The sequence below is a fragment of the Crocodylus siamensis genome, chromosome 2 (assembly GCF_052110815.1).
Source record: "Crocodylus siamensis isolate JL-2025a chromosome 2, ASM5211081v1, whole genome shotgun sequence".
Lineage (NCBI taxonomy): Eukaryota > Metazoa > Chordata > Crocodylia > Crocodylidae > Crocodylus > Crocodylus siamensis.
This window is the reverse complement of record NC_143396.1, coordinates 110,567,180-110,580,935: the sequence shown is the minus strand read 5'-3', so window position 1 is coordinate 110,580,935 and position 13,756 is coordinate 110,567,180. Positions and strand designations below refer to the sequence as shown.

The 13,756-nt window shown below is 46.3% G+C and overlaps 1 protein-coding gene across 1 annotated transcript in view; it reads right to left on the bottom strand.

Moving 5' to 3' along the window:
• FGF2 (fibroblast growth factor 2) overlaps nt 1-13,371 on the bottom strand; it is a 73,448-nt gene extending 60,077 nt beyond the window's left edge. The window contains exon 1 of the mRNA XM_090036602.1: nt 12,821-13,371. Coding sequence (XP_089892728.1) covers nt 12,821-12,998 — 178 coding nt within the window. The 5' untranslated portion in view covers nt 12,999-13,371. The remainder of the gene's footprint in view (nt 1-12,820) is intronic.
• Between the last annotated feature and the right edge of the window lie 385 nt (nt 13,372-13,756).

Genomic DNA, 13,756 nt, shown 5'->3' with positions numbered 1-13,756 from the left:
TCTAGATATTACTCACGTAACTTTAAAAAACCACCAACATAAATATGGTCCCTGGATGAACTTATGAAGAGGTAGCTTCTCATCTGTTCTTTGCACAAAATGAAATATTTATTTATACACGCACCTGTCATCTAAGTTTAGTTTATATAAAAGGAGTTTTGGAGACAGATGGCCTAAACAAATTAGGTAACATAGGAATTGGCCTTATTTCAATTTTTTTCTCACAATAATAGCACCAATTCAAGAGTTAATCAGAAATAAAATTTAATCATAATGTTTTAATTTGCAAAGGTCACAGCTATAATGAGCACACAGAAATCACTATATTTTTTTAATGCTTTACATAATATTCCATGTTAATAACTTTTTTTATTCTCATTAGAGAGTATTAATACTGTACAGCATAAGTCTGAATACTCCAGATGCCTAGCAGCTCTGCAGGGGAAACAGAATATTCTCCAGCTCATTGGAGGTGGTCCATAAATTGAACCATAAATACAGACCATCATGTAAAGCTCAGATTAAGGTAGCACTGAAAGTTTGAAGCAAATGATTAATTCAACATAAAAGTAAATAAAATATTGACAATATAAAGCAAAATAATCAACCCTTCCATTATCACAACAGTCTATGTACCTGTATTTTACAAGTTAGTCATACACACATGCACGCACACTTTCTATATATAAGAAGTCAATGTGTGTTTTATCATGTTAAATGATATAATATTGTATTATATAATATGGTGTACTGTCATGATACCAGGCACATCCACATGAGATATTTACTGCACAGTTGACTAATTAACTGTGCGGTAAACATCTCAGCATTTACACATGTGCCCCTATTAGGGAGAAGAAAACTAATAAACTCCCATGGGTGCTTCAGTCCAGAGCTAACCAGCAAGGGGTCCCCAAGCTGAAGTACCTTCATGCCCCAGCCAGCTGCTCTGCAGCACATGGGCTAGGGACAGAAGTTACACATAAACTGGTTTAAGTGATCAGAAACTGGTTTAAACCTACAACACAACGTATGTTCAGTACACATAAACCAGCTTCAAAATGGCTGAAACTGGTTTAAGATAAACCTTGTTGAATGTAGTATATCAGACTTACCTGATTTGGGTCAAACTTTGTTTATGAAACTTCTGCCCCAGACCCCTTCCTGGTTCAAGTTAAATCACAGCCCCCCAGCATGCTTTCCAGCCCTGGGCTGGGCTGGGCTGGGCTGTCTGCTTCAGAGAGCAGAGCTGGCCCTGCCCCTCTGGTCCCCAGCCGGAGCAGTGAGGGCTGGCTGAGGAGTGGGAAGGAAGTCAAGTCAGGCTGGGGATGCAGCCCAGTCTGCAAGGGAGGACTACCCCCTACCAGGCAAATCCCAGTTAGGGTCTGGGACCAGGGAAGGGAGTTAAACACCCCTTCTCCAACTCAAACTTATTGCTGCCTGCAACTGTGGACTACAAATCCCAGAGGCACCTGGAAGTAGGAAGAGGAAGTGATGAGCAACCCTGCAGAGTCCTGCTGTTGTAATTCAGAACTACAAATCCCAGAGACCTTGGGGGCAGCAGGAAGAGGAAGTGATCACACAGCCAGAGAACTGTGCTAAAACACAAAAGTACCCCCTGGCTTCTGGCCTGAGCCACTGCAGGCATGTGGCTGCATTTCCTGAATCAAAGGTAGATGTCTGTTCACTTCTGTTTCAATTTAATCTGTGCATTTTAGACTAATCTGCAAGACTGAATTGATTCAGCCTTGGGCTTTCTGACTGGGCTAGGCTCCATGGTCTGGTGGGGGGAGGTCAGATAGCCCAGGCCTGCTCTCACTAGACTCCACATGCTACAGGAGGGGCTGGCTAACGCACCCTTATATCCTAGGCAGCTGCTCCGCAGCATGTGGAGCCTAGTCAGAGCAGCCCTGGGCTGGAAGGCTGACACCCCCCTCCCAGGGTCACCTGCCAGCCCCGGCTGCTCCAACTGGGCTCCGTGCTCTGCACACAAATAAACTCCAGAGCATTATTTGTGGACATTAATCACAAATGTAGATGCGCCCACTGAGGGGTAATTTTTGGAGCTAAATAAAGTCATAAAAAATATGACCTATATTTCATGTCATTTTGAGTGATATGATTGTTATTCCACTGGCTAAACAGTGTTGCCCCTTTTCCAGTTAACACAGGTGTTCACTACATTTATTTCATATCCTGCACTTATTAGAAAATACAACATAACCTTTAATACTTTTCAGATGCCTTTGATGTAACTTTCTGATCTTGCGATACAATATGCCTGTAAGTCAATGGAAATGACACTCATTGATGTAAACAACTTCACATCAGAGCATTTGTCTATTGTAATGATTCTCAATCTGGGTGCTCTTACCCCTTGTGGTGCCACAAGATCCTTTTAAATGAATCCTGTATGAACACTGACAGGATTCACCAAATAAACCCAGAGATTTCAAACAGGAATTCACAGTGTCAAAGACATTCTGACAGGTTGTGGTTTTTCTGAGTTCTTTGCAACACAAAAATCACTCTATTTTTTTCCATAGTCAAAAAAAACCTGAAACCTAAGAGCTGGCATTTTCCAAGGGGTGCCTTAAATTTAATGAGGCTGGCTTGAGCCTCAACTTGGCTATTGCATCAACACAAGTAACAGTTAAGTAATTAACACAGTTCACCTTTAAACTATTATTTATTGGTAATATCTAGACAGACAGACACATCTCCATACCAGAAGTTTTGCCTGCAAAACTATTATTCATCGGACAAAAAAACCATTAGCCCCCTTGTTTAATTTTTCTTGAGGAACAATGCAAGAACAAACATTTCTGATATAACTAAGGTGACAAAGTATCTTGTTCAGAGAGCAGAGCCTCCACTGCATTCAAGGCAGTGCTAGGAAAAAGCAGGGTAACTCACTGGTCTAAAAGTGACATCCAGAATGTGGATCCTGTCTACAGACTATGACTGGCATGTATGTTGCGATGCCCCTCTCTATTGTATGTTCCACAACACAACCACTCCAACTCTCAGCCTGCTCAGACTTCTCCAACCCAGGACAGCTAGCTTGTAGTAAAAGAGGATGCATCAGGTGGCATCTCAGCTCCAATACTATCATCCTGAAACATTGGTAACCTAAGCCTTGCACCACCATACAATAAATCTTAGTAACCATACAATAAATCTTAGTAAGTCATAAGAGGCAAAAGAAAAATGTTGTTGTCCTTCCTTTATGACAGTTCTGCCCCACCTCGTGCCTCAAAGCAAGCTGTATCCCAGAGTCTGGAAGACTTCATAGGTTTCTTCGGTTACCTGACAAAGTTACTAGGATTACTATGGTAGAACCAGATCGAAGATCTACCCATTTATTCTGCTAGATAATTGTGAAGAATATTTCAAGAAAGCAACATGCATGAAAGCAATGATGTGACTTGAAATACAAGACCAGACTTGCAAGAATGGTCATCAGCCATTGTTGGAGCCTGTTTTTCAAGACGTTTAGCTCCTACTTGGCTCCTAGAGTACTGAGTCTTAAAAGAGCTCAGTATCAAAGGGCTGCTAGAGAGAAGAACAGGAGCTGCTAAGGCAGGGGTGGGCAAAATGCAGCCTGTGTGCCAGATGTGGCCCGCCAGGCCATTCTATTCAGCCTGTGGGGCCCCTTGAAAATTCAGAAGATTAATATTTATCTACCCCTGGCTGCCTGACATGCAGTCCTCAGTGGCTTGCCAAAAGTCAGTAAGCGGCCCTCTGTCCAAAATAATTGCCCGCCCCTGTTCTAAGGGCTGAGCACTTCAAAAGTTCTAGCCGTGTCCACTAGACCTCCAAGTAGAAAGGAGATTTTGGAGCTTTAACCACTATTTTAAAGGCATTTAAATTAAAGATGCTTGTCTATTGAACTCTTGAAGTGTCAATAAGTGTTTTTGTGTCATTTCTGAAAGTCGCACTTGATTATACCAGAATCAGTATATAAAGGGATCATATTCCAACTTCTACTCAACTCAAATCAGTATGTTACAAAATACAATCATATTAATACAGTCTTTTCAAAATATTTATTGCTTTCTTCATTGTTAAGTAGCAGATTGCTTTTGATAAAATTAATTAAATCATTACTGGGAAAATAGTTTAATTTTTCCAAAACTATTTACACATAGGCTTTCACTGGCTATGTAGGCTCTTAACTGCTTGAGACAAAGTTCTCCTGGGTCTGTACTACCCTACACTATGTTTTTTTGCAGTAATATCTATGGAACAGGGGACAGTTACTGAGGATAAAGAAGTAGTCTCAGAGATTGGTATCAAGGTGGACAGAGGTCACACCTGTTGACTGATTTTAAGGGCAGAGACTTATTTTCATGAACCATGTAGGCTGGAACATCATTCTTCCTTCATGAATGACATGAGTTTGGCTCAGGACAAAGAGATTACCTGGAAATGTAGCTCTTCCTGGAAGACCTACTATATTCCTGGCCTGAGCAGCTGAAGTGTTTAAACCTGGCCATCTCTCGGCAGGAGAGACTTAATATCCAGACCCAGTCTATCTCCCTCCTGGTATCTATTGTGAATTGAATGCACAAATGCACCTCCCCCTTTTGCTGGCAATTATGAAAGAGATACCACCAAGGTTTCTAAAATAAATAGTGGATACTTTGTGCTGCCCTGCTGAATAAAGCCACTGGCAACAAACCTTTTTTTGTTTTGTTTTGTGTATTGTGCATGTGTTTTTAAATGGTACAAAGTGCCTTTTGTCTTTTGTTGGCCTGTCCCACACATTTTAGAAAAAACAACCACTCTAGGCTAGGGTGTGTCATACAGGGAGATAGCCATTTCTTCACTGAAGTAATTTTACAATGCATACGAGATGTGCCAATATCTACCATGATACATGCGTTATCCTATTTTATTGCTATGTGAATCATATGATCTCAGTCATCACCATTTCTTATGTTTGTTAAATAGTTACATTTTCACCTAAGCATAGTACAAATGAAAAATAATTTACTTTTGTGACACTCCACAGAACAGACTACATAATATTGGTACTTGTTCTTCAATCGTGAGTAAAGAAAAAAAAACGACCAATATAAAACATTTATTTATTATATTATTTTTTCAACTGATATAGAAAAATTTAAGTATTCACTCTCCAAAAATCAATTTATTTTGAAAGTGCGAATTGCACAAACTCTGTGCCTCTATTACATAGAGAAGGGGTGGGAAATCTGGCCCGCCAACTGCAGGTAGGCAGCTGCAAACTCATGAAATCCAGCCCACAGGAAGCTGGTGGCTCCGGCTGCTGCATGGTGCTGGGCAAGCAGGGCTGTTTCCACCCAGCACTGATGCAAGGTGTCAATCGTGGACCCAAGTGGACACCCTGATCCCCATCCCTAACCTGCCTGCCATTTCCACAGCTGATACCAGTTCCTGCCTGGGGCTGTTTCCAGCATGCCAGGCAGGTGCTGATGTAAACTGCGGATGTGGCTGGCATGTTCCGGATTGGGGTGGGGATTGGGGCTTGCTGCAGCTGTGGATGGGGTAGGAGGGGGAAGGGAGAGAGAAAAGAGGGAGAGAGAGAAAAGCATAGCCCTCAATTTAGGGAGTTTTGGTGAGCTCTTGCAGGCAGGGGGATCAGAGAAAATTAGGGTTGGAAGGGACCTCAGGAGGGAGTCCAACGCCCTGCTCAAGGCAGGACCGTCCCCGACCAGATCATCCCAGCCCAAGCTTTGTCTAGCCAGGTTTTAAAAACCTCCAAGGATGGAGATTCCACCACCTCTTTAGGTACCCATTCCAGTGTTTTACTACCCTCCTAGTGAGAGATATCTAACCTAAACTTCCCTTGCTGCAACTTGAGACGGTTGCTTCTTGTTCCGTCACCTGCCACCACTGAGGACAGTCCAGCTTCAGCCTCTTCTGAACCTCCCTTCAAGTAGTTGAAGGCTACTATTAAATCCCTACTCAGTCTCCTCTTAAGCAGTTCCCTCAGTCTTTCCTTGTAAGTCACGTCCCCCAGCCATCTCACTATTTTGGATGCCCTCCAATGGACCCTGTACAATTTATCCACATCCTTTCTGTAGTAGGAGGCCCAAAACTGAACACAGTACTCCAGATGTGGCCTCACCAGTCCTGAATAGAGGGGAATAATCACTTCCCTTGACCTGCTGGCAACACTTCTACCTATGCAGCACAGTATGATGTTATCCTTCTTTGGAACAAGGGCACACTGTTGGTCGATATCAGCTTATTGTCCACTGTAGCCCCCAGGTCCTTTTCTGCAGAGCTGCTGCCCAGCCAGTCAGCCCCCAGTCTGTACTGGTGCATGGGCTGGTTCTGTCCTAAGTGCAGGACTTTGCACTAGTCCTTGTTGAACCTCATGAGATGCCTTTTGGCCCAGTCCTCCAATTTGTCTAGGTCAGGGGTTTTCAACCATTTTCCACCATTGTAACCCATGGTGGCCAGATGCGGAGCAGTGTACCCACAACCACCAACTGGGGGGGTTGGCAGCATGTGGCTAGACAAGGAGCTGCGGGGGAGGGGCGCAGCCAGCTACAGAATGGCGGCAGCCACCATATGTGAGTTTCCCCCGCCCCCCGCGTCTGGCCAGGCACCCCCACAGGCCAGGGGAAGCTCACATGCGGCAGCTGCTCACACATACCTGCTAGGGCCTGCTCAAGTACCCCTGGTTGACAATCCCTGGCCTAGGTCACTCTGAATCCTAGCCCTACCCTCCCACATATCTACTACTCCCCGCAGCTTGGTGTCATCTGCAGACTTGCTAAGGGTGCATTCTATGTCATCTTCCAGGTTGTTGATGAAGACATTGAACAAAACCAGGCCCAGGACTGATCCCTGGGACACTCCACTTGACATCAGCTGCCAACTAGACATTGAGCCATCGATTACTACTCTGTAAGCCCAATGCTCCAGCCAGTTTTCTAACCACCTTACAGTCCATTCATCCAGACCATATTTCCTTATCTTGCCTGCAAGCCTGTTGTGGGAGACTGTATCAAAAGCCTTGCTAAAATCAAGGTATACCACATCCACTGGTCTCCCTGTATCCACACAGCCAGTCATCTCATCACAGAAGACAGTGCTGACCTGGCCTGCAACAGTTCACCAAAACTCCCTATGTGGCATTCACACCCAAATACCTGCCTACCCGTGACACAGAACAAGACAATGTCTTGCTGGTGCCCCAGCACAAATCTGATCTTCAGGAAGGTGCTTTGATAAGCAGAGCGGAAGATGGAATGAGACTAGAACCAAGTAGTCCACGGTTGACTGATGTGTGATGCCTGCAAATGGAACTGAGAAGCAGGCTGCTCAGGATTGCTCTCCTTCCATGCACCGATACTCTTCACTGATAGATAGGGCCTGGTTTAAATTGCAAAATCTCAAAATGAAACAATTTTCATGAAAAATGAGATTTGCAGCAAAATGACATAATATGGCCACTTGCTGGGGAGTTCATTGTGTTGCAACAGCAGCAGCAGTGGTGGTGCATCACTGGGTGTGGTCAGGTGGGCAGTGAAAGGGAAGCGCTCAGCGCTGCCCCAAATGGCTCCCGTCTGCGGAGAAGAGTCAGGGGCAGAGGCAGAGGCAACAGGAGGCATGGCAAAGGGACACGTGCGAGCAGAACTGGGGATGAGGGCAGGGTCAGCAGTCAGCAACACTGAGGGGCAGCGGCCTCCCCCGTGTGCAAGCAATGCTGGCAGTCTCCAGCCCCCACCTGCATACCTTGCACCCTTTATCTTCCCCTCACCCACTCAAGCAGGACACTCCTGATCCCTTCCCCCAGCCTGGCACTGGAGGGCAGGCTCAGCCTGCCAGATGGCCCTAAACCTGTCCCCTTAGCCAATCAGGGGGTATTGGATGGGGCACCGTGAAGGTGGTGGCCCCCACCGTGGTCAGACCACAATATTCATGAGCTGGATCCCCAGTTTAAACCAGGCCCTACTGATGGGCCTACTGATGCTCCTACAGCAGAAGATGCTACAAAACAAGAGCCCCACCCCACTAAGGATTACAATTTTCAGGGTCATCTGGGTTTATAGTGAGAATGACTTCTTGATGGATGACCAATAAGTACAAAGTGCATGTGGATCTGGGGCTCTTAGGGTAGGGCCAGCTTCAGTTTAGGGTAGAAATCATATCAGGGGTTTAGGCAGTAGTTTGCTCTAATCACTATTCCAGCCCTAACCACAAAAGAAAAAAAATGTTAAGCCACTTACAGGCATTCATTTCTGAACAAGAGAATCTTTGTTCTTCCAGTAGAAACCAAAAGCACTCAGACATTCAGGATTTTTCTCCCACAGCAAAAATGGCCACTGTAGGAGAAAAATAACCTGGGAACAACCAGAGTTAAATTGCTCCTAGGTGAGTTTCTCTTGGAAGACCGAACATTTATACACTCCCCACCCACCCTGGAAAACTGGGAGGTGAAGGGAGCAGCAGCTACCACTCCTTCAAACCAGTGAGACAGTCCCTATTTTCAGGAAGAGATGGGGGGGTTGCTGGCTCCTGCTGGCTTCCCCTTCCAAGCCTGGCTGCCCAGATGATTTAAAAGCCAGTGGCTGAGAGCAGAGCTCTGAGAAAGTGTCCCCTGATCCAGCGCTCCCTTGCCTACCTGGGCTGTGGAGCAGCAAAGGGGAGCCAGGAGCAAGGAGTCAGCAGCCAGGTTGTGGAGGCTTTCCTTGAGCCTCACTCTGGGCCTCCAGCCTTTAAATCACTGGCCCACCACAGCAAAATGCCCCCACTTTGCTCTGCATTGCTCTGGGTCAGCTTGGAGCAGCACTGGGCAAGGCAGGCTCCAGGCCCCTGCTGCAGGGTGCCCAGTGCCTTGCCACAGCAGCTGAGTGTTTCCCCCCACCACATAACTTTTCAGTAGCTGCTCACTGCCACTTGATAGCTTGCTCCTCTCCCAGGCATGGAAGAGGACAGGCCTTCAATTAATGGGCACCCTTGAAGGCAAGAGTGGTCCAGGGAGTAACCCTCTAGTGCCCCCTGGTTGAAGAGCTCACCCATGCAGCTCTCTAGCCATGGGGCTGGAAGAATCTCTGTACAGTCCAGCTCCTGAGCTATTTTTCTACCAGAAGAAATTTCTTTTGGTAGAAATGAGCATACAGCCTTAGTGTGGCATGGTAAAACTGAAGAGGCACTGAGAAGAAAAGAAAAGGGATAGACAAAGATGGGGGGCTGAGAATGGATAGAAAACACACAAGAAAGGAGAAGCCAAAGATAAAAAGGCTAAAAAGTTGAATGGGTGGTAGAAGAGTATAAGAAAGTATTGGCACTAAAACTTTTAGCCATAATACCCCACCAGTGAAGTTACTGCTGAAGCACATTTAACATTTCTAGTACAGATAATGCTTAAGAGGAACAACCCTTCCCCCTCCACATATTTAAAAAGACTCCAGAATTTCAAATCAAAATTTCTTTTATCACTATATTTTCCCTGCAAGTCAGGGCCAAAAGGAATAGGTATCAGGGTGTTTTAAGACCAAGAAAAACATTCAGAACAACTATAGCTCACAGCTCAACTAAGCTGAATGGGTGTTTTTTGGCCTATACCGTCAGAGTGAATTTGAACTGATGAGAGTTACTAATAGTACTATCCCCATAATAGTCAAGCACTGAGCCACAAAAGGACACAGCAGAGACACTTTGAAAACTCAGGAGTTCTTGCTTCACATCCTTTGCTACAGCCTTCTTCCCTTTACATTAGATTCCATATATATCTTCGTAGCCATTTTTTTTTGAGGTGACAACGTGTGTCAAGAGAATGAATAAGACATATTTCCTGTAAAGAACTACATTTCCAAAACACAGAGGTCTGAAGTGGGCTATGTATGTTATTTTAGATTTTCCAAACAGCATCCAGAGATGTCATGAAAACGACAAGAGCTACGATCAGGCCACCTCCCTTATGAATTTAATGCCTTATTTGGGGCCTACAAACTTGAAAAGTAATATGTTACAATTTATTGTACTGCAGTGCCACTAAGTGCAATTTATGTCTTTATCTGTCATCCTCTCTCAAGCAAAAATCATAGAAATCATAGAGAAAAAAAGTGAACGTACAAGGCAAACACCACAACAAAACAGGCAAATTATACCCAACCTACTCCCAGTCATCCCAGGTCAGGAAACAGGTTGCTGCAACATTCCTCCAGGATTTAATAAAAGGTCTTGGCAAATGTTATCCAAAAACCAAAGCTAAAAGAAAAGTTTTCATAGGAAAGGATGTCAGATTCTAAGGAAAGGCTCTTCATCCCTATTTGTGCCCTACTTGTGTAATTTTGTTTGTCTTCACCACCTGCATGCACTTCCTATGTACACCTGTTTCCTCCTCCTACTTCTCTCGCAGATCATCTTTCTCTTTCCTGTCTGTTTAGGGGGTCAAGCTAACAACAGGTAAAGACTAGGGCTGCATCTTTTGTTTACTTTGTGCTGCAGCTATCTGCTCTAGTCAGGCATTGTTTCCTTTGCTGCTGAGGCCAGCTGTCCTACAGTAGTTCATTCTCTAATCAAGATGTACAAGTATAGCAGGTTTCCAAACTTCCACAGATCAGGAAACATAGAAGGGCTTGTCTACGCTTATCTAGTTCTGCTGCTTGATGACAACCATGTACTTCTAGCACCTCCATACATGTTACAATGGAGCATCTATGACAACAGAGCATAAAGCGTATCCATAAATAGCTACAGAAAAGACCATGGCAGGAGGCAGGGCAGCATCTGCACAAAGAATGGCAGTTGTCTTCTTTTGCTCAGGAGAGGTAGTATAACTTTTCCTGGAAAGGGGGGGGTTCTGAAGCCTGAGAGGAGTTTTGAGCATAGACTTAGTCAAAATGTTGCTGGCAGAACAATGCAGTGCTGAGTAGGCCCAAAATAGAGTTGTTACACAGTACTGCCATACATAATTATTTTGAAGGAAATTTCACTGGCAGCTCTCACAGTTCCTGAACAATAGACAGTAACAAATTGATATTGGATTGGCAAGTACGGTGCACAGGCTATGAAATACTTTGAAAATGTTTTATGATTTTTGTTTTCTGATAAAAATAGAGGACGGAACTGGGAAGCTGAGCTCCATCTGATCATCCCACAAGATTCCACACTTAGCAACAGGTCCCAATGATGCAGAGAGTAGAGTAGCTAGGATTCAGGCAGACATGCCTGTCTACTCTGACAGCAAAAGTAAATCTGCCTTTCTGATTCACTTGGAGAGGTGATACCTTTCCCAAACAGTACTCCGGGGGCAGCAGTTCAAGTTTTGTAATACTGATTTTTTTTAGTGAAAAAAAATGATTCCATACGAAAGGAAAACTATCGTTTAAAACAACCAAAAATAAAGTTGGTCTTTCGTTTCTTTGTTTGTTTGACAGAGAGAAAAAGATCCATTCAGGGACAGAGGTATAAGTCTCTCTACTGAAGTGAGCTTGTATTCTCCATTAATAATAAGGGAGTTTGAGCAGTATAAAAGTGAAAAAAAAAAAGTTGTGAAGAACCTATTCATGTTATAAGCTTTATAAAGATTTCACACTCTACCACTCTTTGAATCATGATACCAATTTTCAGGAATCATGATACCAAATTTCACATATCCAGAAAGCTGAGACAGAACTTTTATACTTTAAAAAGGGAGTTTTATTGTATTTGAGAAATAGAACCTGTATTATACATAACAGCGTGGGAAACAAATGGGGAAATCTGCTCAGGGAAAGAGGTACAACAAGTCTCCCTTCTCCTGTAATGTCAGTATATTAAAAAAAGAGTGGAAAAAAAAGCAGTGAAGAACCTCATCACGTCACAAGCCTGGTAAAGATCTGGCACTACGCTGCTGCCTGAAGTAGGGAGGAATCATGATACTAACTTTACAGATACTAAGGAAAAGGAAAAGAAAAAAAAAACAGAGAATTTATATACAGTAAAGAGAAAGAAAGAGAAATGGAGAAATCTGTTCGGGGACAGAGATACAAGTCTCCCTTCCAAATGAATTTCTATTCCCCTTAAATGTTAAGGAAGATGGATCAGTATAAAAAAAGTGAAAAATAAAGCAGTAAAGAACCTCCTCACATCACAAGCCTGGTAAAGACCTGGCACTATGCCACTGCCTGAAGTAGGCAGGAATCATGATACTAATTTTACAGATACCAAAAAAAGTAAAAGCAAAAAAATAAAAAAACACAGAGACAGAAATTTCTATACATTAAAGAGGAGAAAGAGAGAAGTGGAGAAATTTGTTCAGGGACAGAGGTACAAGTCTCCCTACCAAATGAACCTCTATTCTCCTTTAATATTAAGGGAGATAGATCAGCATTAAAAAAGGGGACAAAAAAAAGTGAAGAACCCCATCATGTCACAAGCCCAGTAGACCTGGCACTACCCCGCTGTCTGAAGTAAGCAGGAATCGTGATGTCAATTTTACAGATGCCAAAAAAAAAACAAAACCAAAAAACAAGAAAGGCAGAGAATCTGCATACACTAGAGAGGGAGACAGTCTTACTGTACTCGAAACTGAGACCTTGTATGCATTGAAGACAGTCTTATCGCAGCCGAACCAGAGAACGTCCGTACACGAGCGAAGGGCAGGGGGAGAGGGGAGCGTTACTGCAGCGGAGACAGGGCACTTGTACCCATCGCAGGGGGAGCGGTAGAGCCTCAGGGTCCTTGAACCCAAGCCCTCAGGGCCGGACGACCGGGCCGAGGCGCCGCTTCCCGAGGGGGTCGCCCTCTGCCCCCCTCCGCCCCCGCACACGAGCGCTGACGCCGGCGCGGGGAGGGGGGAGGCCGCGCCGTCGGGCCGAGGGGGGGGACTCACTGTGCGGGTCGCTCTTCTCGCGGACGCCGTCCACCCTGCCGTCGGGGTTGATGCGCAGGAAGAAGCCGCCGTTCTTGCAGTACAGCCGCTTGGGCTCCTTGAAGTGGCCCGGCGGGAAGGTGCCGCCGCCGCCGTCGTCGGGCAGCGCGGGCAGGGTGGTGATGCTGCCCGCCGCCATGCGCCCCCCAGCGCCGCCCCGGCGGCCCCGGCCCTGGCCTCGGCCGCGCCCGCCCAGCCCGCCGCTGCCCCCCGCCGCCGCCGCCGCCGCCGTGTCCGCGGGGCCCGGGGCCGGCCCCCCGCGGGAGCCGGGCAGGCAGCTGCAGCCGGGCAGGAGCCGCTCGAGCCCGGCCCGCGAGTGGCAGGCAGCGGGCGAGGCACCGCCGGCAGGCGGGGAGCTCAAGAAGCCAGGGGGAGGGGCGGGGAGGCGGGAGGAGGCCGTGGGGACTCGGCGCCGGCTGCCCCGGGAAGCGCAGCGAGGAGCCCGCGGGAGAGCGGGGCTGGCAGGGAGCTCCGGCTAGGCCGGTCCCCGCCTAAGGCAGGGGGTCCCCGGGCAAACCAGCCGGGGCCGGGGCCGGGGCCGGAGCTGGGGCTTGAAGTGGGACGGGGCGCGGTGAGGCGCCTGCTCACAGATAAACTCCCCTTGCGTCTAGAAGCACAGAAACTTCGGGGCGGAAGGGATTTCAGGGGGATCTAGTGCAGCCCCCTGCTCAAAGCAGGGCCAACCTGTCAATCCCTGGTCTTGAAAGTCTATAGGGACAGAGAAGCCACCCCCCTCCGGGGAGCCTGTTCCTAGAGAGGAAGTTTTCCTTCATACCTCACCTCAGCTTCCCTTTCTGTGCTTGAAACCATTGCTGCCTGGGCTATCACCTGCCACCACTGGGCACTGGCTCCATCCGCTTGGGAGCCCCCCTGCAGGTAGCTGAAGGCTACAATGAA